Source organism: Bubalus kerabau, chromosome 1, assembly GCF_029407905.1.
Source record: "Bubalus kerabau isolate K-KA32 ecotype Philippines breed swamp buffalo chromosome 1, PCC_UOA_SB_1v2, whole genome shotgun sequence".
NCBI lineage: Eukaryota > Metazoa > Chordata > Mammalia > Artiodactyla > Bovidae > Bubalus > Bubalus kerabau.
Genome location: NC_073624.1, coordinates 87540461 through 87564683, shown reverse-complemented (window position 1 = coordinate 87564683; position 24223 = coordinate 87540461). Strand labels below are relative to the sequence as shown.

Below are 24223 nucleotides of genomic sequence, written 5' to 3'. Positions count from 1 at the left end.
TCTATAGAGATTTTGGAGCTCAAGAAAATAAAGTCCGTCACTGTTTCCATTGTTTCCCCATCTATTTGCCATGAAGAGATGGGACTGGATGCCATGACCTTCTTTTTTTGAATGTTGAGTTTAAAGCCAGCTTTTTCACTCTCCTCTTTAACTTTCAAGAGGCTCTTTAGTTCTTCTTTGCTTTCTGCCATAAGGTTGGTGTCATCTGCATATGTGAAGTTATTGATGTTTCTTCTGGCAATCTTGATTCCAGCTTGTGCTTCATCCAGTCCAGCATTACTCATGATGTACTCTTTGGCTTTAGAGATCCAGATAAACTGATAGTGAACATAAAAACTGCCTGATGGAATGCTGAAGGCATTCCCCAACATGCAAACACAGAGCCACCTGGCAAAGGCTCAATAAAATGATTGATTCCAGGCATCTAAAGAAATCACTGTCCAATCATTAGCAGATAACTAAGCTTTTGTATACAGACCTCGTGGCCATGCATGATAAAGAATATAACTTTACAGAATTTGTTCAGGAAACTAACTAAATAAATCCCATCAGCAGCAGCAATGACAATAGAAGCAATAATAAGCTCTGAGGAGGGGTAAAATCTGGTTTTCAGATTGGCCACATTTTAATTAAAATGCCCAGTTTTCAACAAAAAATTACAAGATACATAAAGAAACAGAAAAGTTTGGCCATGACACAGGGTGAAAAAGAAGCCAATAGAAACTCCCTGAGGATGTCCAGACATTGGACATACTAAATGAAGACACAAATAAGCAATTATACATATGTTCAAAGAACTAATAGAAATCACACCTAAAGAAATAAAGTATGTGAGCATCTTACTGTACAGAGAATATGAACAGATAAAAATTACTTGAAGACCAACTAGAAATTCTAGAGATATAAATATAATGAGTAAAACAAAAAATTCACTAGAGAGGTTCCTTTGCAGAATGAACTGGATGAAGAAAAAGACAGCTAACTTAACATTAGGTCTATTGAGATTATCTTGTCTGAGAATCACAAAGAATAAGGAATGACAAAAAATGAATGTAGCCTCAGAGATGAGTGGGACACCATCAAAAATACACATAATAGGACAGCCAGAAGGAATGAGAGAAAGAAAGAGGCAGAAAGAATATGTGAAGAAATAATGGCTGAAGAACTTTCAAAGTCTGATGAAAGCAAATTAATATAAATTAATTTGTATATCCAAGAAGCTCAACAGGCTCAAAGTAGAATAAACAGAGAAATCCAAACATAAGCACATCAGACTCAGTGTATCAAAAGTCAAGAACAAAGATAGAATTCTGATAGTCAAAAGAGAAAAGTCATTCCACATATACAAAGACTCTTCAGTACGATAAGCAGTTGATTCCTAATCCGAAACCATGGAAACCAGAAGGCAGTTGGATCATACTGTCAAAATGCTAAAAAAGGAAAAGATTGTCAATCAAGTATTCTATGTGCTGCAAAACTATTTTTCAAAAAACAGAGGAGAAATGATGACACTCCTACAAAAATAAAATCTGAAAGACTCCTTTGCTAGCAGACCTGCCCTACTAGAAATACTAAGAAGAATCCTTCAGGCTTAAATGAAAGTACACTAGGCAGTAAGTCAAACTCACTTGAAAAACCAAAGATCGCTGGTAGAGGTAACTACATAGGTTAAAAAACATATATAATATATAAAAATACATTTTTACATAATATATATTTATATATATTAAGTGCAACAAGGTGCAGATACCCAAATAACACAATCAGCTATATATTACTATATTGTAATAGGTTTATAATACTTTCACACAAATAAGACATAAAAAACAAAGACAAAAATAAAACAAAGCATTTTTAATCTTACAGTAATACAGTACAACAGCTGGCACACAGGGGCTGGCATCGAGTAAGCAGATAAAGATACTGTACTACTGTGCTTACTGTACTCTATACAGTGAAGTACACAAAAGCACCATCGCTTCTAGACAACGCATGCAGGTGACAATGTATCCCAGACATGTTAACTAACTTACATGACTGGATATGCAAATGCACGTTTGCATCTTTGAAAGCTCACAATTTGAATGTTCATATGTAGGGGACTTACTGTAGTAAAATGGCAGATTTAACTCCAATGTAATGCCAACTTAATCAGAAAGTGAAGTGAAGAGAAGTCACTCAGCTGTGTCCGACTCTTTGCAACCCCATGGACTATCCAGTCCATGGAATTCTACAGGCCAGAACACTAGAATGCCTTTCCCTTCTCCAGGGGATCTTCCCAACCTAAGGATCAAACCCAGCATCTCTCACATTGTGGGCAGATTCTTTACCAGCTGAGCCACAAGGGAAGCCCTAATCAGAAAGTACTTTAATGTAAATAAATTAAATATTCCAATCAAAAGACAAAAGGCAGAAATAAATGGAATACAGAATAGATAAGCAACAGAGAAAAATCAACAGTTGGTTCTTTGAAAAGATCAATAAAACTGACAACTTTTAAGCTAGACTATTCAAGAAAAAAAGAAGATTTAAATTCCTAAAATCAGAAATGAAAAGAGGAACGTTACTACTGACATTACAAAAATAAAGAAGGGAATGTAAGGGATTACTGTCAATAATTATATGCCAACAAATGGAATAATCTAGATGAAATGGATAAGTTCCTAGAAAAACATAAATGATTGAAGTTGACTCAAGAAGAAATAGAAAACCTGAATAGATCTATAATGAGTTAAGAGACTGAATTAATAATCAAAGAAATGTCAAGGCCAATATAGCTTCACTGGTGAATTTTATCAGCCACTGAAAGAAAACTGATACCAATGCTTCACCAACTCTTCTAAAAATAAAGAGGTAGAAACATATCTCAATTTATTCTATGAAACCAGTATTACACCAATACCAAAACCAGACAAAGGCATCACAAAAAAACTACAGACTACTATTTCTTATCAATATAAATGCAAAAATCTTCAACAAAATATTAGCAAATCAAATCCAGTAAATCAAATCAAGTGGGCTGTATCCAGGAATGCAAGGATTGTTCACTGAACAAAAACAAATTTATATAATATGCCATACTGATAGAATAATGGATTAAAAACAATGAACAGAAGAGAATGTCCTCAGCTCAATAAGGGGAAAAAAACACACATAGCAAAGATTATACTTAATGGTGAAACTCTGAACAGATTCCTCCCAAGTTCAACATTGTACTAGAGGTTCTATTCAGGGCAACCAGATAAGGAAAATAAATTAAAAATCTCCAGATTAGAAAGAAATAAGGAAAATCATTTCTATTCCAGATGACATGATATTGTACATTAAAATCCAAAGAAATTTACCAAAAATCTGCTAGAATTAATAAGTCAGTTCATCGAGGTTATAAGCTGCTGCTGTTAAGTCACTTCAGTCGTGTCTGACTCTGTGCGACCCCACAGATGGCAGCCCACCAGGCTCCCTCATCCCTGGGATTCTCCAGGCAAGAACAATGGAGTGGGTTGCCATTTCCTTCTCCAGTGCATAAAAGTGAAAAGTGCAAGTGAAGTCGCTCAGTCGCGTCCAACTCTTCGAGACCCCATGGACTGCAGCCCACCAGGCTCCTCCGTCCATGGGATTTTCCAGGCAAGAGTACTGGAGTGGGGTGCGATTGCCTTCTCCGGAAGTTATAAGACAAATCAATATATTAAAAGTAATTATATTTGTCTTGTTTCTTGAGGTATGCCTGTATTGCTATGAACTTTCCCCTTAACACTGCTTTTACAGTGTCCCATAGGTTTTGGGTTGTTGTGTTTTCATTTTTGTTCATTTCTATGCATATTTTTGGTTTCTTTTTTGATTTCTTTTGTGATTTGTCGGTTATTCAGCAGTGTGTTGTTCAGCCTCCATATGTTGGAATTTTTAATAGTTTTTCTCCTGTAATTGAGATCTAATCTTACTGTATTGTGGTCAGAAAATATGCTTGAATGATTTGCACCTAGATGTCCATCAGCAGATGAATGGATAAGAAAGCTGTGGTACATATACACAATGGAGTATTACTCAGCCATTAAAAAGAATACATTTGAATTAGTTCTAATGAGGTGGATGAAACTGGAGCCGATTATACAGAGTGAAGTAAGCCAGAAAGAAAAACACCAATACAGTATACTAATGCATATATATGGAATTTAGAAAGATGGTAATGATAACCTTGTATGTGAGACAGCAAAAGAGACACAGTCTTTTGGACTTGGTGCGGGGGGGAATGATTTGGGAGAATGGCATTGAAACATGTATAATATCATATGAGAAACGAATCGCCAGTCCAGGTTTGATGCAGGATACAGGATGCTTGCGGCTGGTGCACTGGGATGACCCAGAGGGATGGTATGGGGATGGAGGTGGGAGGGGGATTCAGGACTGGGAACACGTGTATACCCGTGGCAGATTCATGTTGATGTATGGCAAAACCAATACAATATTGTAAAGTAATTAGTCTCTAATTAAAATAAATAAATTTAAATTAAAAAAGTAATTATATTTCTATACATTAATGAATAATCTAAAAATAAAATGAACAAAATAATTTCATTTACAGTAGCATCAAAAATAATAAAAATACTTAAGATTAGAGAAAAGAAGTGTGAAATATATACACTGAAAAATATAAAATATTGATAAAAATTAAAGATGACCTAAATAAATGGAAAGCTATTGTGTGTTCGTGAATTAGAAGCCTTGGTACTGTTAAGATGGTAATAGCTCTCAAAGTGACCTACAGATTCAATGCAATTCTGGCTTTTTTGAAGAAATGAGAAAGCTGATTCTAAAATTATAGAAATGCAAGGTACCCAGAAAAATCAAAGCAATCGTGAACTTACTAAAAAGCTATAACAATCAATATAGTGTGGGACTTGCATGAAAGACTGCCATATGTATTGACAGAAAAGAATTGACAGTCCCTAATAAACTCATGTTTATGGCCAATTATTTTTGCACTTTATTAATACTTTGTACTAGTAATTAGTAATTAATACTTTGGCCACCTGATGTGAATAGCTGACTCATTAGAAAAGATTCTGATGCTGGGAAAGATTGAAGGCAAAAGTAGAAGAGGGAAGCAGAGGATGAGATAGTTAGACAGCATCACTGATTCCATGGACATGAGTTTGGGCAAACTCTGGGGGATAGTGGAGGACAAGGAAGGCTGGTGTGCTGCAGTCCACGGGGTTGCAAAGAGTCGGACATGACTTAATGACTGAATGACAGTAACAATTTTTGATACAAGGGTGCTAATGGGGAAAGATTATGTTTACAAAAATGGTGCTGGAACACTAGAATATACACCTGGCAAGAAAGAAAGTTGAATCTTTATTTTATACTGTTTACAAAATGAAATCATAGACCTAAACCTAAAAAAAAAAAAGAAACTTTTAGAAGATAAACACTGAGAAAATCTTCATGACTTTGGCTTATCAATGCTTTTTAAGATATTACGGTAAAAGTACAAACAACAAAAGAAAAATCTCAGGTAAACTGGACTTCATTAAAATGGAAAGCTTTTGTGTTTCAAAGGACAACATCAAGAAAGTGAAAAAGAGTCCATGGAATACAAAAAAATATTTGATAAGGGGATTTTATCACAGTAGATCAGTTGGTAAAGAATCCACTTGCAATGTAGGAGGCCCTGGTTCAATTCCTGGGTGGGGAAGATCCTCTGGAGAAGGGAATAGGCTATCCACTCCAGTATTCTTGGGCTTCCCTTGTGGCTCAGCCGGTAAAAAACCCACCTGCAATGTGGGAGACCTGGGTTTGATCCCTGGGTTGGGAAGATCCCCTGGAGAAGGGAAAGGCTAACCACTCTAGTATTCTGGCCTGGAGAATTCCATGCACTGTATAGTCCATGGGGTTGCAAAGAGGTGGATGTGACTTTCACTTTCACTTTTTTACCACAAAATATATAAAGAATACTTAAAACTCAACAGCTGTACTGAACACTTTAAAGAGATACAAGTGGCAAAATAAGCACATGAAAAGATGCTCAACATCACTGGGAATTAGGGAAATACAAATCAAAGCCAACAATGACATACCACTTCATACCCATTAGAATGATAAACACACACACATACACATTTACTTGTTTGCTTATTTATTCAAAATTCAGCAATAACAAGTGTTGATGAAGATGTGGAGAAATCGGAATACTCATTCATAGCTACTGGGAATGTAAAATGGTGCGGTCACTTAAAAAAAATGCTTTGGCAGGTCCTCAAAATGTTAAATCTAGAGTTATCATATATCCCAGCAATTCCATTTTTTTATATATTCTCAAAAGAATTGAAAAAATATATTCACACAAAACTTGTACATACTTGTTCATAGCTATTCATCATAGCTAAGAAATGCAAACAACCCAAACATCAGCTGATGGTTGGATAGATAATGTGGTATATCCATACAATGGCATATTAAAGTGGAGTGAAGTGAAGTCGCTCAGTTGTGTCCGACTCTTACTGACCCCATGGACTGTAGCCTGCCAGGCTCCTCTGTCCATGGGGTTTTCCAGGCAAGAACACTGGAGTGGGTTACCATTTCCTTCTCCACAATGGCATATTATTTGACCACAAAAGGGAATAGAGTACTGATCCATGCTATACCATGAATGAATCTTGAGAACACTGTGTTCATGCATGCAAAGCTGCTTCAGTTCAGTTCAGTTTAGTCACTCAGTCATGTCCGACTCTTTGCGACCCCATGAATTGCAGCATGCCAGGCCTCCCTGTCCATCACCAACTCCCGGAGTTCACTCAAACTCACGTCCATTGAGTCGGTGATGCCATCCAGCCATCTCATCCTCTGTTGTCCCCTTCTCTTCCTGCCCCCAATCCCTCCCAGCATCAGAGTCTTTTCCAATGAGTCAACTCTGCTTCAGTAGTGTCCAATTCTTTGTGACACTATGAACTATAGCCGTCCAGGCTCCTCTGTTCATGAGATTCTCCAGGCAAGAATACTGGAGAGAGTTGCCATGCCCTCCTTCTGAGGATCTTCCTGACCCAGGGATCGAACTCACATCTCTTACATCTCCAGCACTGGCAGGTGGGTTCCTTACCACTAGCACCACCTGGGAAGCCCCCTTGAAAATGTGCTAAGTGAAAGATGACAAAGATGGCACCACATACTGCACACACGGTATGGTTCACTTATAATGAAATGTCCAGAATAGGCAAATATGTAGAGACAGAAAGCAGATTAGTAATTGCCAGTGGACAAGGGAAACAGAAGTTAGGGAATGACTTCTAAAGGATACTGGTTCCTTATGGGGTGATGAAAGTGTTCTAAAATTAGATAGTGGTGAGGGTTACAGAACTTTGTGGAAGTACATCAAACCACAAATTGTACACTTTCAAAGGCTGTATTTTATGGTATATGAATTATATCTCAATAAAGTTGCTATTTTAAAGTGTGTATGAGCTTTAAATAGGCCTTTTATGGAAGAGGAAATACCTATAGTATCTTCCACTTATGCACAGATATTTTCAAAAGCACACAAAATTATATTTTATAGGGGTACAAGTACATATGAAAAAGAACATACAGTGTATGATAAAAATAAAAATTTAGTATAGTTATTATTTCCAAAGTGAAAGTGAGGGGATACAATTGAGCAAAGAACTTCCTGGGTAACAGTTATGTTTTCTTCTTAAATTGGGTAATGGATCATTCTTCCTTACATCTTAAATCTATCTTCTATTCTTGTGAATCTACTCAATTTGTAATAAAATTAACTGTAAACACATATAGGAAGTATGTGGGGTGACTGTATGGTGACTTTATAAAATAAATAATAATGAGAACCACTACCATGCAAGAACTACATAAAAATGCTACTTTTTCACTCTGAAAGCTGAGATACCTTTTTTTTGGTTGGAACAATGGAGAAGCCAAAGACAAAATCAGGGAAAAAAATATCAACATTCAGCCTTTAGCTCTAAACTCTTTTTCAGTGAAGAGAGACAAGTACTTCAAGGACCATCTGCAGCTTTCAAGCTAACAGCCATAATGGGCACCAACACTCAGAATCCTTTGTTAAATAGAATGGATAATTACGCCTGTACATCAGAGCTGCCACGTACACTTCCTGCCTCTGGAGTCAGGCTCATATGCTGCAGGCTAGACAAATTTGGTCATCAGCTTGTCACTGTTGCCCAGAAATTCTGATCTGGCTGTCACACCCAGATAGAGGCCAGATGAACAAGAGAAAAGGCCTGGTTCAGTGCCACACCCATTCTGGAGGTTGAGGTCACCAAAAGCAAAGGACCAGTAACACATTTCAGATCATAGATGGTGAAATTCAGTGTTTTGGCATCCACGTGTTTCCCTTCACACAGTATAGCTGGTATTTTAGTTTCAACGTCAAGCACAAACTCATTCTTTATTACTTTTTTACCCCTCTAACACTGTGGGTTTGTTTTTTTTTTTAAAGTAAACAAAAAGTATCATTTACTCGAGTTTTATGATATATACTTAATATATATAACAAAGTCATAGACTTCCCTGTGGTCCAGTGGTTAAGAATCTGGCCGCCAATGCAAGGGACGTGTGTTGCATCCCTGGTCAGGGGAGATTCCATATGCCAAGGGGCAACAAAGCCCGTGCGCCACAGCTAATGAAGCCTCCATACCCTAGAGTCCGTGTTCCATGACAAGAGAAGCCAAAGCAATGAGAAGCCTGCTCACTGCAACTAGAGAACAGCCTCCACCTGCTGCAATCAGAGAAAGCCCACGTGCAGCAACGAAGACCCAGTGCAGCCAAAAATAAGTAAATTAAATAAATCTATAAGAAAAAAGAAGTAATTTCTAAAAACCATAGAAACAATGGTTTTACCAGTTTTGCCATTGAAACCCTGATGCAATCAGAGCTGCTCTCGGTTCACATCTGTAGGGCTCAATGAAGCATTCCTCAGGGGGCCAAAAGTTCAAAGATGTTCCTCTCTTCAAACCTCCTTTCTTTTTCAAAGTATTGCCTTAAAATACTGGAGTGTTTCCTAAGGGTAACAGTCTTGTCAGAGGCTGGGCTGCATTATCTAAGAACAAACTTTTTTTTTTCCATTTCACTTAGTTATTATGCTCATGACAAAAGAGATGTATCATCCAAAGCAGTAAGTGTTCTGTAATGAGTCTTCTTTTACTAAAACAGTCTAAGACCCGGAAAATAATTTTATGTCTAAGCAGCTTTTCAGCATGGTAACAAGGAATAGAGAGAGGTTACCTCCATGTACAATTATCCTCAGTAAAATATCCATAGAGAAAGCAAGCCACTCCCACGATGGCTGCCAGAAGAAGCATCTGAGTGTAATAGCCCAGCCAGGCAAAATAGATCCCGATCTTCTCTCCATAATATTTCCTGAAGGAAGACAGAAGTTATTTTCAGAGGAGACATATGATCAGTCTGCAGTTTTATCCTCATATTAATTTCTGATTATAAATAAAGGGGGCTTTAAACTTAAACCTCTGACTCAATGCACATTTAAAAACATATCCATTTTCATAGCAGGCCCCCAGTTCTACTGTGAAATAAGACGTAGTTTACATATTACGGAAGTACTGACCACTGGTTAACCTGCTGCAGCAAAGTAAACTAGAATAACACAAAGAGGGGAAATTGCTGAATATGGAGCAGATAGAGGATATTATCATCACTCTTCATTAAGACTGGCAGATCTGGTAAGTTTCCCCAAAGATTATTCTTGCCATTTACGAAATGAATGAACATGAACCATTTGTTCAATTACCTGTTTTTGCTTTATTTTGAGAACTTTCTTGGAGCACATGTAATGTAAAATCACAAATAATAAGAAAATGCCAATAATAATAATACTAACTATGAGTGGAATGTCTCTCTAACCAAACTATTTATAAAACTCCTTTCGAGAATGGGAAAGGGCAGGATGGATATGACTGAGTAATCTACTGTCCCGTATTCTTTGTATGCAGCATTTCTATTTTTCCTAAGTTTTAAAAACTCTTCAATGTTTTTAAATTAATCTGGAGCAAATGGAAGAGAATAGGTAGTCAAAATAAAAAAAGAGGCAGGGCATGAAACAGGGCCAGATTGTTCCTGAAAGGGAGACAAATACAGACAGGCAGAGAAAGGGTTTAGGGATGAGGACAAAGCAATAAGATGGCTGTTTAGGCAACTCTGGCATATACCCTTCCTTGACTCACTTTTCACTTCTGGCTCAGTACAGCCTGTAGATTGGTACAACCTGTAGACTGCCTTAGCTCTGAGGCCTCTATGAGACTTCTGGCTCAGTCTGACACTGAGCTGAGCTCGGTGGGGACCGAGCTCTGAGAACAGCCTGGAGTCTGGAAGACTTCACAGAGGAACATCCCTAAGCTGGACCAGCCCTCACAGGGTAGTTCTGAGACCAGCTCCCTGGTCAGAGGCCTGGGCATGGGCCACATCCATGGGGAAAAGGAAGGGCTGAGACCGAGATGGAATCACAAGCTGGGAGGAATGCAGTGCGTCCATTCTCATGTGACTGGGCTTTGTGGTCTGGCTCATGGGTGGCAGGCAAATGACAGCTAAGGAGATGGTGTCTGGGAGAGAAAATCCTGGCAGCGGGTTTGAGACATTTTCGACTCTTGGCTATTAGGCTCTTTGTAATACATTTCTATCAAACATCTGCCCTGGAAATGCCACAGTTAAAATTGGAAAGAATGCTAGAAGTTGCCCACTCCAACTGCCCAGTAGTAAAAACACCCTGCAAGAGGGCTGGTCATTCTACTTGGATATCTTCAGTGACAGGGGATTCAGGACTTCCCACGGCACCTTTGTTACACTGCTTAGACAAGAAGCTGAGAAAGAATTTTTGAATTCTAAACAGAAAGCCTGTCTCCTGGTTCTTGTTGAAAGGCTGGGGAAAATGAGGATCCCTTCAAATGTAATATCCTCTGATCATTATCTTTCTCTGCCCCAAACATCCCAATTCTTAACACCAATTTTTAAAAATTCAGCTTTGGTTTTAAAAAAATCAAAGCTATAACTATACAGTCAATAAAGAGTCAGTTCTAGAACACTAGGTATAAAAAGCAGCAGCCCTCAAGAACCACTCCCATTTCCTGGCGAGAAGTAACCACTTTCACTTCTTATAGCTGACTCTTAGAATATTTACCTCCACTTCTGTAAATAATATACTTGTAGTGTAGTTCATAGGAGAAGGCAATGGCACCCCACTCCAGTACTCTTGTCTGGAAAATCCCATGGATGGAAGAGCCTGGTAGGCTGCAGTCCATGGGGTCGCTCAGAGTCAGATACGACTGAGCGACTTCACTTTCACTTTCCACTTTCATGCATTGGAGAAGGCAACGGCAACCCACTCCAGTGTTCTTGCCTGGAGAATCCCAGGGCCGGGGGAGCCTGGTGGGCTGCCGTCTCTGGGGTCACACAGAGTCGGACACGCCTGAAGCGACTTAGCAGCAGCAGCAGCACTGTAGTCGTTGACTTCTCAGTTTTACACATCACCTCCTGAGGCTTTACTTTGGAAGACGAGAATTGAGCTCTCTTTCAACCCCCGTCTCATCTACACACCCATAACTCCTTTCCTGCATCCTCTTGACATAGTTACAATATAATTTTGGTTAGAGTAATAGCCTTGCTTTGCATTATTAAGATGCCATAAAGACTGTTCACAGCTGCATCAAGTCATCTGCTGTGCTTACTTTTTCTTTTCTGCGCAATATCTCCTTTTCTCTGGAGTTAATACTTGTCTTGGTGGTTCACTGTTTAGTTTTCTGTGTACTTAGCAACAATTCAACCCCAGACTTTCCTTTCAGGTGTAACTTTCTCACTGTTTTCTAACACATGAGTCAGTCTATCCATTTCATATCCTTGAATCAATCTCTTCAGTCTCCTGCCACCTGGACTAATGACTTGCTAGTAGTCCTGCCACAGAGCTGTTACCTGGCTCTCCATGCCCCTCTTTTAGACTGGGAACCCCCATTTATTGAACCCATGTATTTCTCTTTCTGAGTGGAGTACCTCTGTACTTCCTCCATTACTTTGCACATTTAAATTATGAAGAATTCCTCACATTGAATGAAGAATTTGGTCATATATGGGACAGTGAGTTAAAAAAAAAATCATCTTCCTTGGCAATATGAAACTGTTGCTCTCTTTTCTTGTACCTTGAAGTGTTGATGCTGAGAAATTCAAAGCTATTCTGAGTCTTGCTCCTTCGTAGTGAAGCCTGATTTTCTTTCTGGGAGCTTGCAGGACCTTCTGTCTGCTCCAGTGTTTGAGAGGTCACATTTCAGTGACTTGATAGCTTCCTGTCCATTCTCCAAGCTGAGTGCTCTGCATGCTCTGTCCACACAGAGACTCAGGGTGCTCAGTTCTTCAATAGTTCAGATACTTGTCTTGAAATATTTCTCTCATTTCCTCCTTACATTTTCTCTGGTCTTATTTTTAGCATTCCTATTATTTGTTCATTGTGCATCCTGGACTGATTTTTAAATTTTTATCTTTCCCGTGTCTTCATATTTTGACTCCATGTTCGGTACAACTTCTTCAACATCATTTTTTAATACTGCTGTCCCCCCCCCCCCCCCCATTCTGGTCATTTTTAATTCCTAAGAGCTACATGTTACTCTCAGCATGTTCCTTTCTTTACTTTTATTTAGACTAGAACCCTGTTTTTGTATTGTGGATATCATGTATTCTCTTAGCACTCTGAGTGAGTGTTATAGGAAACTTGCTTTTTTTTTTTTTTTTTCTGTTCAAGGTCTGTTTCCTCCAGATGTTTTTTCCAGTTTGCTTGACTTGATTTTTGGGAAAGAGTTCATTTTCCCTCTGCTAATCCCTGGGAACCAGAGAGGAAGGTTTAACATCCTGAGTGCTCAAGGGGTTACTAATGGGAAGTGTCAACTGCAAATTGACACTTGCCATTGGCACTTGCCATCTACCTCTACAAGGATTAAATTATGCAGCTGCTGATGTTCAGCATCCCCTGAAAGGTGTTCAGGGTAAAGAGCAGAAATGAGGCACTCTGTGCTCTGAAGAAAAATGGCAGAACAGGTCTTCAGATAGTTAAATCTTTTCAGAAGCTGATTTTATGAGCTCAATTCTTATAACTCCTCATATCTAGAAAAGCACTAAAATTCTTCATGGTGAAGATGGTTCCTCATGACTAGCAGAAACCTTCTGCAAAAAAAAAAAAAAATGTGCTTGATTGTATGTATTCCCCCTTCATCAAAATCACATATATATTGACCTCTTCCCTTGCCTCTCTGGAGCAGTTTCTCAGAGCTGAGATGCTGTCTCTGGGCACATTTTGCCCCAAATAAAACTTAACACACAACGCTCATGTTGTACATTTCATTTTTAAGTTGACAGAAGCATCAAAGGGGACAGGTGGACCAGGGGCAGGGAATAGTTAAATATTTTCCTTAGCAAAAGATACTTAAAATCCTGGGGAAATTGTTTTCTTCATAGAACCCCTGCCCCCAAACAAAAACCCATAAAGAATGATTAAAAAGCCATCAAACCAATCACTCTGCCAACAGATGCTATATGTTTAGTACAAAATGAAAATAATGGAATAGAACCCTCATGTAAATATCAGCTTCAAATACTGACATGTATATAAACATCCTTTTCCAAAATTTTATTCTACAGGGTATCTGAGTAAATGAGAGAAACTGTCTCTTTGTGATTCTAATCCAACCAGTAAATAAAGGAAGAAATCATACTCTAGTACTTTGGCCACCTGATGTGAAGAGCTGACAAGATGCTGGGAAAGATTGAGGGCAGGAAGAGAAGGGTGCGACAGGATGAGATGGTTGGAATTACGGACTCAACGGACATGAATCTGAGCAAACTCTGAGTGATAGTGCATAGGGTAGCCTGGCACGCTGAGGTCCATGGGGTTGGAAAGAGTTGGACACAACTTAATGACTGAACAACACCAAACGACCAAATAAAACAAAATCCCTGAGGAAATGACGAATCTAGACAACATTCATTAAGGGCTGCTATCATCACAGAAAAGACAGACAACTGGACATTATATACCTACTGACAGAAATACGAAACTCACACAAGTTTTCTTGTGCAAAGTTCAATCTCAATCAGATCAAGCCTTTAGATGAGGATCAAATGACTTCACTAAAGCAAATACACAGGACAGAGAAACAGGTAACACTACAGGGGAGAATGAAATCAGCCAGATAGAAAACAGAGAAACAATTACGAGGAAAACAAAAAAGAAATTGGAAAATTATAGATTAGAAGCTATTTGAGAGATGTTACTTGCAACATCTGGACCTTGTTTGGATACTGATTACAACCAAAAACTGTTAAAAAATGTATTTTTGTGACAGGAAAACAGGAATACTGATTATTTTACAACTTTAAACAAAAGGAGTATTCTGGTTATATTTAAAAGAGATCTTGTCATTCTATTAATGAAATGTTATGCTATTGGAGTTTTCTTCAAAATGACCCAGTAGGAGGTAGAGAAAAAGATGAAACAACTGTGACTATGAATTTATAATGTTTGGAGATGGCTAACAGACATAGGCAAACCTGCCGTATTATTTATTCTCTCTACTATTGTATATGTTTAAGATTTCCCTTGTGCTCAGTCAGGTCCGACTCGTTGTGGCCCCATGGACTGCAGCTTGCCAGGCAAGAAATTTTCCAGGCAAGAATACTGGAGCGGGTTGCCACTTTCTACTCCTGGGGATCTTCCTGACCCAGGGTTCAAACCCATATCTCTTTCCAGGCAAGAATACTGGAGCGGGTTGCCACTTTCTACTCCTGGGGATCTTCCTGACCCAGGGTTCAAACCCATATCTCTTTCGTCTCCTGCAGTGGTAGGCATATTCTTTACCACTAGCACTGCCCGGGAGGCCCAAAATTTCCTTAATAAAACGTAAAACAAAATGAAAATTGTTCAGTGTTTTAAAATTCTCACTTTTAAGGTTAAGAGGTTTCCCCCAAGTTCAGGTGGACAGGCAATGAGACATCATAGGAAGAACAGGCACATGGTTCCAGACCCACCTTGACCCTCCTCTTCTCTTCATGCCACATATCCAATCCATAACCATGTCCTGTCAACCTGACTCTCCAAACACCTTCCATATTTGCCCCCAGGACTTCTCATCTGGTTTGTGCTAATAGCCTCTTACCGGCTTTCCCTGCTCCCTGCCTCCCCCATCACTTAGTCTCCATAGTATCTTTGCAAAATGTGAGTGAGATACAATTACTCGAATGGTTAAAATATTGCAGCAGTTTTTCACTGCACTTGTCTACACTCCTTTCCACGTTCCTGATACCCTTCTAACCTTGTGAGTCATCTTTGTCTTTCCCCTTAGGGCTGGTTTTCACTATTTCCTCAAGTTACTTAACAAGTGCTTTTGTGCCTTGAGGCCACTCTACCAGTGGCCTCTCTTCCTGATATGACTTTTTCCCAGATCCTTAAAATACTGGGCTTTTTTTTCCCCCCACTAGACAAATCTCAGCTCACATGCCAGTTACTCAAAGATAACGTTCTTGACTCACTTTCCTCCCCACTTCCCAGTTCCTCTCCATCTCATCACTGTGTCATTTTCTTCATTTCACTCAGAAATGTTTTTTACTTATTTATGTGCTTGGTTGTTCTTGATCTATTTTTCTCCAACAGCCTTGCCCAAGCAACGTAAGCTTCTGGAGAGCAGCCGACACTGGTGCTTTGAGAAGACGCATCTGGACATGATGTTCACGTGCTGTTGGAAATGGTACCCAATAGAAGATACAGGAAAGCAGTGAAAACTGGCATCTCTTATCGTGGCTCAGGTCGTAAAGAATCGACCTGCAACGCAGGAGACACAGGTTCCATCTCTGGATCAGGAAGATCCCCTGGAGAAGGAAATGGCTACCCACTCCAGAATTCTTGCCTGGGAAATCCCATGGACAGAGGAGCCTGGCAGCCTACAGTCCATGGGGTCACAAGTCAGACACAATTTAGCAACTAAACCACCACCATCATACAAGTTAAGCTAAATCTAACAATTACTCCTGTTTAATGAAGAATTTGGTGGGTCTTCGGTCCCAGTTCCTGGGAGGTAACCTCATATGCCTTGGAATTTCCCAAGATAAGACTGACTTTGTTATTCACGGTAGACCCTAAATAGTTTGTGCTAATGAGATGATTCAGGATATGGACTGGCCAGGCCAGAAAGACCAATCACATGATTGGAACCATGTGATTTGCAGGACCACTGGGAGAAAAAGGGGCTGGAGATCAAGCCATGTGGGCAGTGACTCAATCAATCATGCCTAGCAATGAGGCCCCACTAAAAATTCTGGGCAACAAAGTCCAGAGCTGCAGTGAGCTTCCCTGGCTGGCAATACTCTTAGAGGACTGTCACACTTGAAACCACAAGGGCAATCCTGAGCCCTTCCCACTGGAGTGCTCATTACAACAACTCACCTGATAAGATCCAAAGGCTGCTTTTTGTATATGCTTCGAGGATGAGCCCATTCCCTGTACAGAAGGTACCGCTCATTGGGGCAGCTGAGGTCCTCCGATGGGGTGCTGAAGTTGCACTGGGAAGAAGCAGCAAAGAAACGAGCATCACAATCGGTATGTGTTTGCATTTGCATGTTCTGTTGGCTAAATGTGGCCCTAACATGTCACAGTCATTTGTAAATAAGGGGTCTCATTTGCTGGAACGGACCAGGCCCCTCTGTCCATGGGATTTTCCAGGCAAGAGTACTGGAGTGGGGTGCCATCGCTTTCTCCGGGAAATACCATGTAGTCCTTAGGAATTCTCAACTGGGAGTAATACTAATGCCTGAAGGGCCATTTGTGAATGTGGGTGGAAAGGAATGCTTGGATGTTACAATCCCAGGGACCACCGCAGGTACCTTGTGAGAACCCCGAGGATACTTAATGTACTGTAAGTGGACCAGCTCTAAATAATGAAAACCTGGGCTAGCTCAAGGGCCCAAACTCTCATGGCAGAGGAACTCCTGACAGCCCAGTCCCCTCCTTGGACACCCAGAGCAACCAGCTGTTTAGTGACGGCATCAGTTCTAAAACCCAGGCTTTTTTGTCCCTCAATTCAGCAGTAATTCTATGAAAATACAGAATAAAAACAACAAAAAAAGCCTGATGTGATGTTATACATTTAGCTTATTCAAGAAACCAAACTTCCTGCCTCTGCTTAAATGCAGTCTCTCTTCTTCCCACCTGACTCACCTTCCCTCCCTCATACTAGAATCAGAATTACCTGGCTCCACCACTTGCTAGTTGGATAACCTTCTGGAAGTCAGTTAGCCTCTCCATTCATCAATTTCCTCATCAATAAAATGGGGATAATAATTCTACCCACCTCAAAGAGTTGTTAAGATGATCGATTCAGCCACAGCAATGTTCCAAGTCCCTGGCATATAATAACTACTGACAGATGTTATTATCAACCAGAAAATTATTAATATTAAAGTTTTAACATGAGTCCTGACCTCTACTTGCCTGCCTTCTAAATATCTCATGAGATCATCCCTTAGCCTGGATGCGGGACCAGCACAACTACAGGAAGATTTAGTGGAAAAGAACTGGGCATGGGCAGATGTCCACTAGTACTACAGAGCCTTGACATCCCATACTGATAATCACGACAGCTATTTGCAAGTGCACCCAAGTTTATATCATGCTCACTGCTAGTCTTGTTGGTGCACAAATATAAAACACATGGACTGTCAGGTTGGACTGCTCTGCTGGGTCTTGTAGCAGGAAACTCAGCATCTGCTTCCCCATCCAGCTCCCAGTTCTCTGTGCATGTTTATCAAGGAGCATGCCTACTGTTCCAGTTTTATTATCTTACACAGTACATTTCAATACTGTCTTCATCCACAAATACATGTACTTCACAGTAGCAATTATCAATGAGTCTTTGCTTTGTTTGGCCTTTTAGTTCAGTTCAGTCACTCAGACTGACTCTGTCAGACTCATGTCTGACTCTCTGTGACCCCATGGACTGCAGCAGGCCAGGCCTCTCTGTCCATCACCAACACCCAAAGTTTACTCAAACTCACGACCATTGAGTCAGTGATGCCATCCAACTGTCTCATCCTCTGTTGTCCCCTACTCCTCCTGCCTTCAATCTTTCCCAGTATCAGGGTCTTTACAAATGAGTCAGTTCTTCACATCAGACGGGTAAAGTATTGAAGTTTCAGCTTCAGCATCAGTCCTTCCAATGAACATTCAGGACTGATTTCCTTTAGGATGGACCAGCTGGATCTCCTTGCTGTCCAACGAGTTTTCTCAAGAGTTTTCTCCAACACCACAGTTCAAAAGCATCAATTCTTCAGTGCTCAGCTTTCTTTACAGTTCAACTCTCACATCCATACATGACCACTGGAAAAACCATAGCTTTGACTAAATGGACCTTTGTTGACAAAGTAATGTCTCTGCTTTTTAATGCTGTCTAGGTTGGTCATAACTTTTCTTCCAAGGAGTAAGCGTCTTTTAATTTTACGGCTGCAGTCACCATCTGCAGTGATTTTGGAGCCCCCCCAAAATAAAGTCTGACACGGTTTCCACTGTTTCCCCATCTATTTGCCATGAAGTGATGGGACCAGATGCCATGATCTTCATTTTCTTAATGTTGAGCTTTAAGGCAACTTTTTCACTCTGCTCTTTCACTTTCATCAAGAGGTTCTTTAGTTCTTCTTCACTTTCTGCCATAAGGGTGGTGTCATCTGCATATGTCAGGTTATTGATATTCCTCCTGGCAATCTTGATTCTAGCCTGTGCTTCATCCAGTCCAGCATTTCTCATGATGTACTCTTTGGCCTTAGAGATCCAGATAAACTGATAGTGAATATAACAAAGTAACAGAGCAATATAAAACAGGATTTTATTTATTTTAATGACAGACTTTTAAGAGCTTAGGTAAAATATCCTTGCATTTACAGAATCATTAAGCTTCTACAGCAGTCACATTTTAAAATTTTCGTTTCATGAGTGATCTTATCAGCTAGAGGAGTGCTCTTGAATTTGAGGAGGTGCTGTCATCTCAGTACGCCGTCCTTAAAAAATGTCAACGCTCTGCTGTATTGCCATCCTGACAAGAACCCTGACAGACGCCTTTTTAGAAGCCCTGTGATATTCCGGGACACAGTTTGAAAATGGTTATTTCAGAGGAGAAAATGCCTGCCTGAATTCCAGAAAATGGTAAATGAAATGATCTAACATATTTTTCTTACAAAGAACCAATACTTTTCTGGTTGATAATAATATCTGTCAGTAATTATGAAAACAGCTGACAGATATATAGTACTTATTATATGCCAAGAACTGTTCTAACAGCCACGTGGATGAACCGATCCTCATAACAACTCTACGAGATAGGAATTATTATTATCCCCATTTTACTGACGAGGAAATTGATGAATAGAGAGGTTAAGTGACTTTCACAAGATCCTCCAGCTCGAAAGGTGTTTGAGTCTGAGTCTATGCTCTTAATTGGTCCACACATTAACTCTGGGAAATGCTGTCTATTCATTCGTTCACTCATTTTAACTAAGGGGTTTTCCCTGTGCCTGGGATTCAGCAGTAAACAATACAACAGGATTCCTGCCCTAAATGAACTTACAATCTTGCAATATGTCCTCTTCATTTTACCAAGGAAGAAACAAGTTCAAGAAGGTTAGCCTTTCCCTAACATTAGAATACATTTTAGATATTTTATTTCATTTTTGCCATTTGACTTACATCATGGAGAGGGAAAGCGGCCTTGTAGATTCCAGAGCTTACGAGTTTGTTAATTCCAAACTTTTTAACATTGTCCCTTACTTGGTACATTATCCGAGAAAGAATGAAGTAAACCTAAAAAAGATTCCAAAATAGAGTGTGTAGTTTATACAGTGTAACTAGCCAATCAGTGCTTACTGTCCTAACAGGAATCTGTAGGTGTATTACTTTTCTTTCTTTCTTTTTTTGGGGAGCTTTTAAAACCCAAACCAAACCAACCAAATTAAACCACTAATTATTCAACAGTAGATTTTAAATCATCCCAAGACAGCAGCTAAATTGGGTTTAGACTTACAATGCGGCTTCTGGTGGCTGGATTGAAGAATGTGTCTCTATCTTGAATGTAAAAGTCATTCATGCGGTTCTTCTCAAATGGGGCAGTGAAAAACTCTTGCTCTGGCTTGATGATACTTTCATCCACTTGGAGGAGTTTGGTAAACCAGTTGAAATTATCAAAGGCTGAGGACCGGGTTTTCAGATCATTGGGTTTCAGAGGCAATTTGATGTGCATTATCTCTGCATAGGTACATAGCACCTCCCATGGGGCATGTACTTTTACAAATACAAGCTTGTCATCCACAAGCTATATTGAAAGAATAAGCATACAAACCAGGAAACCAAATCAACTATTGATATTTTCACAAATTTAAAACAGATTATTCTTATGTTTTAGTTCTTTCATAAAATCACCAATATTTTAGATGAAGAAAAGCAAATGTGTTATTAGTCCAAATTAGTAACTAAACATAAAAACATTATATTGTAGTGTTATTGTAATGACAAGTTTTAAAATTTCTTAGACCAAGAAGAAGGCTGTTTAATTTATTATATATCTGTTCAATGTCATTATGTGATCATTAAAAAGGATTTAAAAGAACTATATTTATTAATATATAAATGCATTTATTATATGATAAAGAGAGAAAAACAAACTTTAAAACTGTGAAATGATAATTTCCTTTTGAGGGAAAAATGTATATATTTGAGTAAAAGAACATATTTAGAAGGACAAGATTATTTATGGATAAAGTACAGATGATTTTCAATTCCACTATTCTTACATTTTCTAATTTTTGGGGGGTAAACTATCATTTGTATTATATAAAAATCTTTAAAAAGGTTCTATTCATACATAGATTTAATATTAGATTCTTTGGCTATTATGAAAGATCCACGGTTTTTATCAGCAACAAACATATACTCTATAGTGCAGATTCTGACTGACTTCCGTCCCTGCCTGCAGTTAAGGCGTGGCTGGGGTTACATGTTTCAAATGCCTTTCCAGCACTCCAAGTGACAGGCTAGTTCCCAGGAGCAATAGTCAGCTGGCGGCTGGAAAGGGTCTGACACTTACAGATCTGGTTGCTTCTAGCTGCAGACCATCACAGATGAGGTTAGATTCATATGCTTGTCTTTTTCTCTGCCAAAAGAAATTGGAAATATGTTAGGCCTTCAGTTTTACCGGGGGAGCGGGGGGGAGGGGGGGAAACCTATGTGTTTTCTTTTAATTAAAAAAAAAAAAAAATCAAACCAATTTGAACTTAATGAAGAGACACATTTGCTCAAAACAGCACAGAAGCAACGGAGGTGCTCTGTCTGTTGGTGACGTGTGGGTTGAGATTCCTCAGAGGCAATGCTGTGGAGAATAACTGGATTCTCCTGGGACTCTGGAGGACCCTTGGTTGTCCTGTAGGTTTCTGGCAACTTGAGGTACATAAAAATCTCCAGCTTTGGCACAATTTCAAAGACTTTTTTTGGCTTATGACAGATTGTATACATAAGTGGAGGTTTTGGAGTCCTGCTCACCCATGGAATATACCAGAGTTACAGTCCAGATCTGACATTCTAGATTATTATAATTTTGTTTCTACATCAGACATTGAAATAGTTTGGTTTTGGATGTATATATTTCATCTTTACATGCCTTGACCAATTTTAATAAAACAACACACAATTTTGGTAAAAGGTAAGAAATTTTTCTCTTTGTAAGATTGAAATGTTAGTGAAGCTATAAAACACACACCTAAATCTACAAAATGAACTGATAATATATCTGACAATGTTACAGGGCCATTTATATGAACCACATAGTGAAACATATCTCAACTAAGATGTTAAAAACAGAGGAAGTAAAGGAAGAATATATTTCTAAAAAACAAAACCAAAACCACATAAAATATAAACTAGAATTTCCATCTTTAGTAATCACAGGAGGTGAACTGGACCAATTCTCCCACTGAAGACAACTAAAAATGCTGCATTAAAATCAGTTTTTAACTTCAACAGTTAACAGGATAGAGAGGAATCACTGGGCCAATGTTCTGTATCTAGTGGGTTGGGCAGTCAGGCCACTGTGCCCATGCTTTGCCCACTGTGGACGGGCGGAGAGGGAGCTCAGCTGCTGTGCCACACACAGCACCTAGAACATAGAAAGCACCTAATAAATTAAAGTGGATGCTGCATGTAAAAAGGTCCAAGGTGAAAAAATACACCTGGCATTTGACTTAATGTGAGTGCCAGTGGAATCCCTAATATATTTTGTGGAAGTATGAGAAACAGAATATTGCTTTATTTTCATATATTTAATAAAGTTATATAGTATTAATACTTACTATGCCAGACACTGTTCTAAGAGCTTTACAAATATAACACGTTTGTTACAACCTGAGCACAAGAGTCACTTAGAGAAAAACAGCAAGTGCTATAAACAAATGAGCCAAACTTACCTAGGAAAGGCCAGTGAGATGAGAGCTAGGGGGTGAGATGGGGGTGTGGAGGTACAGCTTTCCCATTGTTCCCAGCAGGCGGCTGCCCCCTCTGCCCGCCTCCCACCCCCTATCTCTGCAGTGCACTCTGCTAGGATTTTCAGTCTTCTCTACCCCTCATTCACCATCTGCCCACGTCAATTGGGAAGGTGGTTCAGACCCACTCTGCTTGGTACCCAAGCAGTATTTCTTCACCTTAGACTCAAACCCTCATACTTCAATTCCTGCATGGCAGCCCAAGCATTGTTCCCGATGGAGTCTTTCTTTACTATTGTGTAAAAGCATTTCTGATCTTTCCAGCCACACCTGACAGAGTACTCAGCAGGAGTACATGCCCAATACATGTTTGTTGAAAGAATATACTCAACAAACATTAATTTGTTCTACAAACATTTCCTGAGAGCACTCTTCAAAGTGATGAAGATTCAAAGAGGAATTTGAAATGGTCTGCTGCCGAGGATCTACAAACTCAGCATCCAGGGATCTAGGACTCTGTCCAATATAAAAGGACTGGAACACTCATTCATGGGTCTAAGGCACTGTAATGGACACCCGTCATTCTATATAACCACTCAGCATTTCCACTCCCGCCAGAGCCCCATGTCCCCTACAGCAAATAAAAACAGACACACCTATTCCTTGTCTCCCATGAGTTCAGCTACTGGCAAATGGGTAGCTATTAAGCAGACCACTTTAGACTCTAATCAGAAGCTGGAGATGCAAAGAAGTCAGGCCAAGCAGAACTCCTCCTGGGGCGGCTGGGAGAATGGGAGCCACTGACAGCAGTGGCAGAGGTCTCAGCAGGAGCTTTCGGGGAGCACTGCTGGTCAGAAGTGACCAGAAGCAGCTCTGGACCCTGGGGAGCAACCTTGCTTTGTCCCAGACCAGCTGTGAAATGGAATTTGGAGCACTGACTCTGGCTGCCTCGTCTCCAGGTTTTGTTGGTCTGAGTCTTCCAATGAATCTGTGAGCTCCCTAATATTCTTTACTAATAGACTCTTTGTTTCTTTGTCTGCTTAAATTAGAGCTAATTTCTGTTACTTGCCAGCAAGAATCCTAATAGGGTAATAACGATGAACTAGGGAAAACCTGTTAGCTTAAAAGTAAAATCACTGTGTGGTATAGGGAGGGGTGTTCTGTGCAGACTGGACACTCTGACTTCCTCTCTTTATGGGGAGATGCCTCAACCTGAGGTTGTACAAATGTCAACCCAGCTTGTCCCACTAGAGGTCATAAGTAGAATTCAACTGTCTTCTGGAGTCAGGTAGCAATAATTTCAGTTAGGATGTGAAAGCTCAGACTCAAGGCTTTTAGCTCACATGAACAAATGTCCTTCTAGTTAGATGACTAGGTGGTTGTTGTTCAGTCGCTCAGCCGTGTCTGACTTTTTGCAACCCCATGGACGGCAGCACTCCAGGCTTCCCTGTTCTTCACAATCTCCCAGAGTTTGCTCTGACTCATGTCCATTGAGTCAATGATGCCAATCCAACCACTTCATCCTCTGTCATCCCTTCTCCTCCTGCCCTCAATCTTTCCCAGCTTTTCCAGTGAGTCAGCTCCTCCTATCAGGCAGCTAAAGTACTGGAGCTTCAGCATCAGTCCTTCCAATGAATATTCAGGACTGATTTCCTTTAGGATTGACTGGCTTGATCTTCTTGCAGTCCAAGGGGTTCTC

General features: G+C 39.7%; 1 protein-coding gene across 7 annotated transcripts in view; it reads right to left on the bottom strand.

Moving 5' to 3' along the window:
* ANO6 (anoctamin 6) overlaps positions 1-24223 on the bottom strand; it is a 233363-nt gene that overhangs the window by 56393 nt on the left and 152747 nt on the right. For all 7 annotated transcript variants that reach the window (XR_008714674.1, XM_055581548.1, XM_055581512.1 and 4 more), the window contains 5 exons: positions 21138-21203; positions 20079-20366; positions 19745-19858; positions 16457-16572; positions 9253-9387 (listed from right to left, as the gene is read on the bottom strand). Coding sequence is in view for 6 of the 7 variants with exons in the window: in XM_055581548.1 (XP_055437523.1) it covers positions 9253-9387; positions 16457-16572; positions 19745-19858; positions 20079-20366; positions 21138-21203 (719 nt within the window). In the remaining variant the exon portion in view is untranslated. The remainder of the gene's footprint in view (positions 1-9252; positions 9388-16456; positions 16573-19744; positions 19859-20078; positions 20367-21137; positions 21204-24223) is intronic.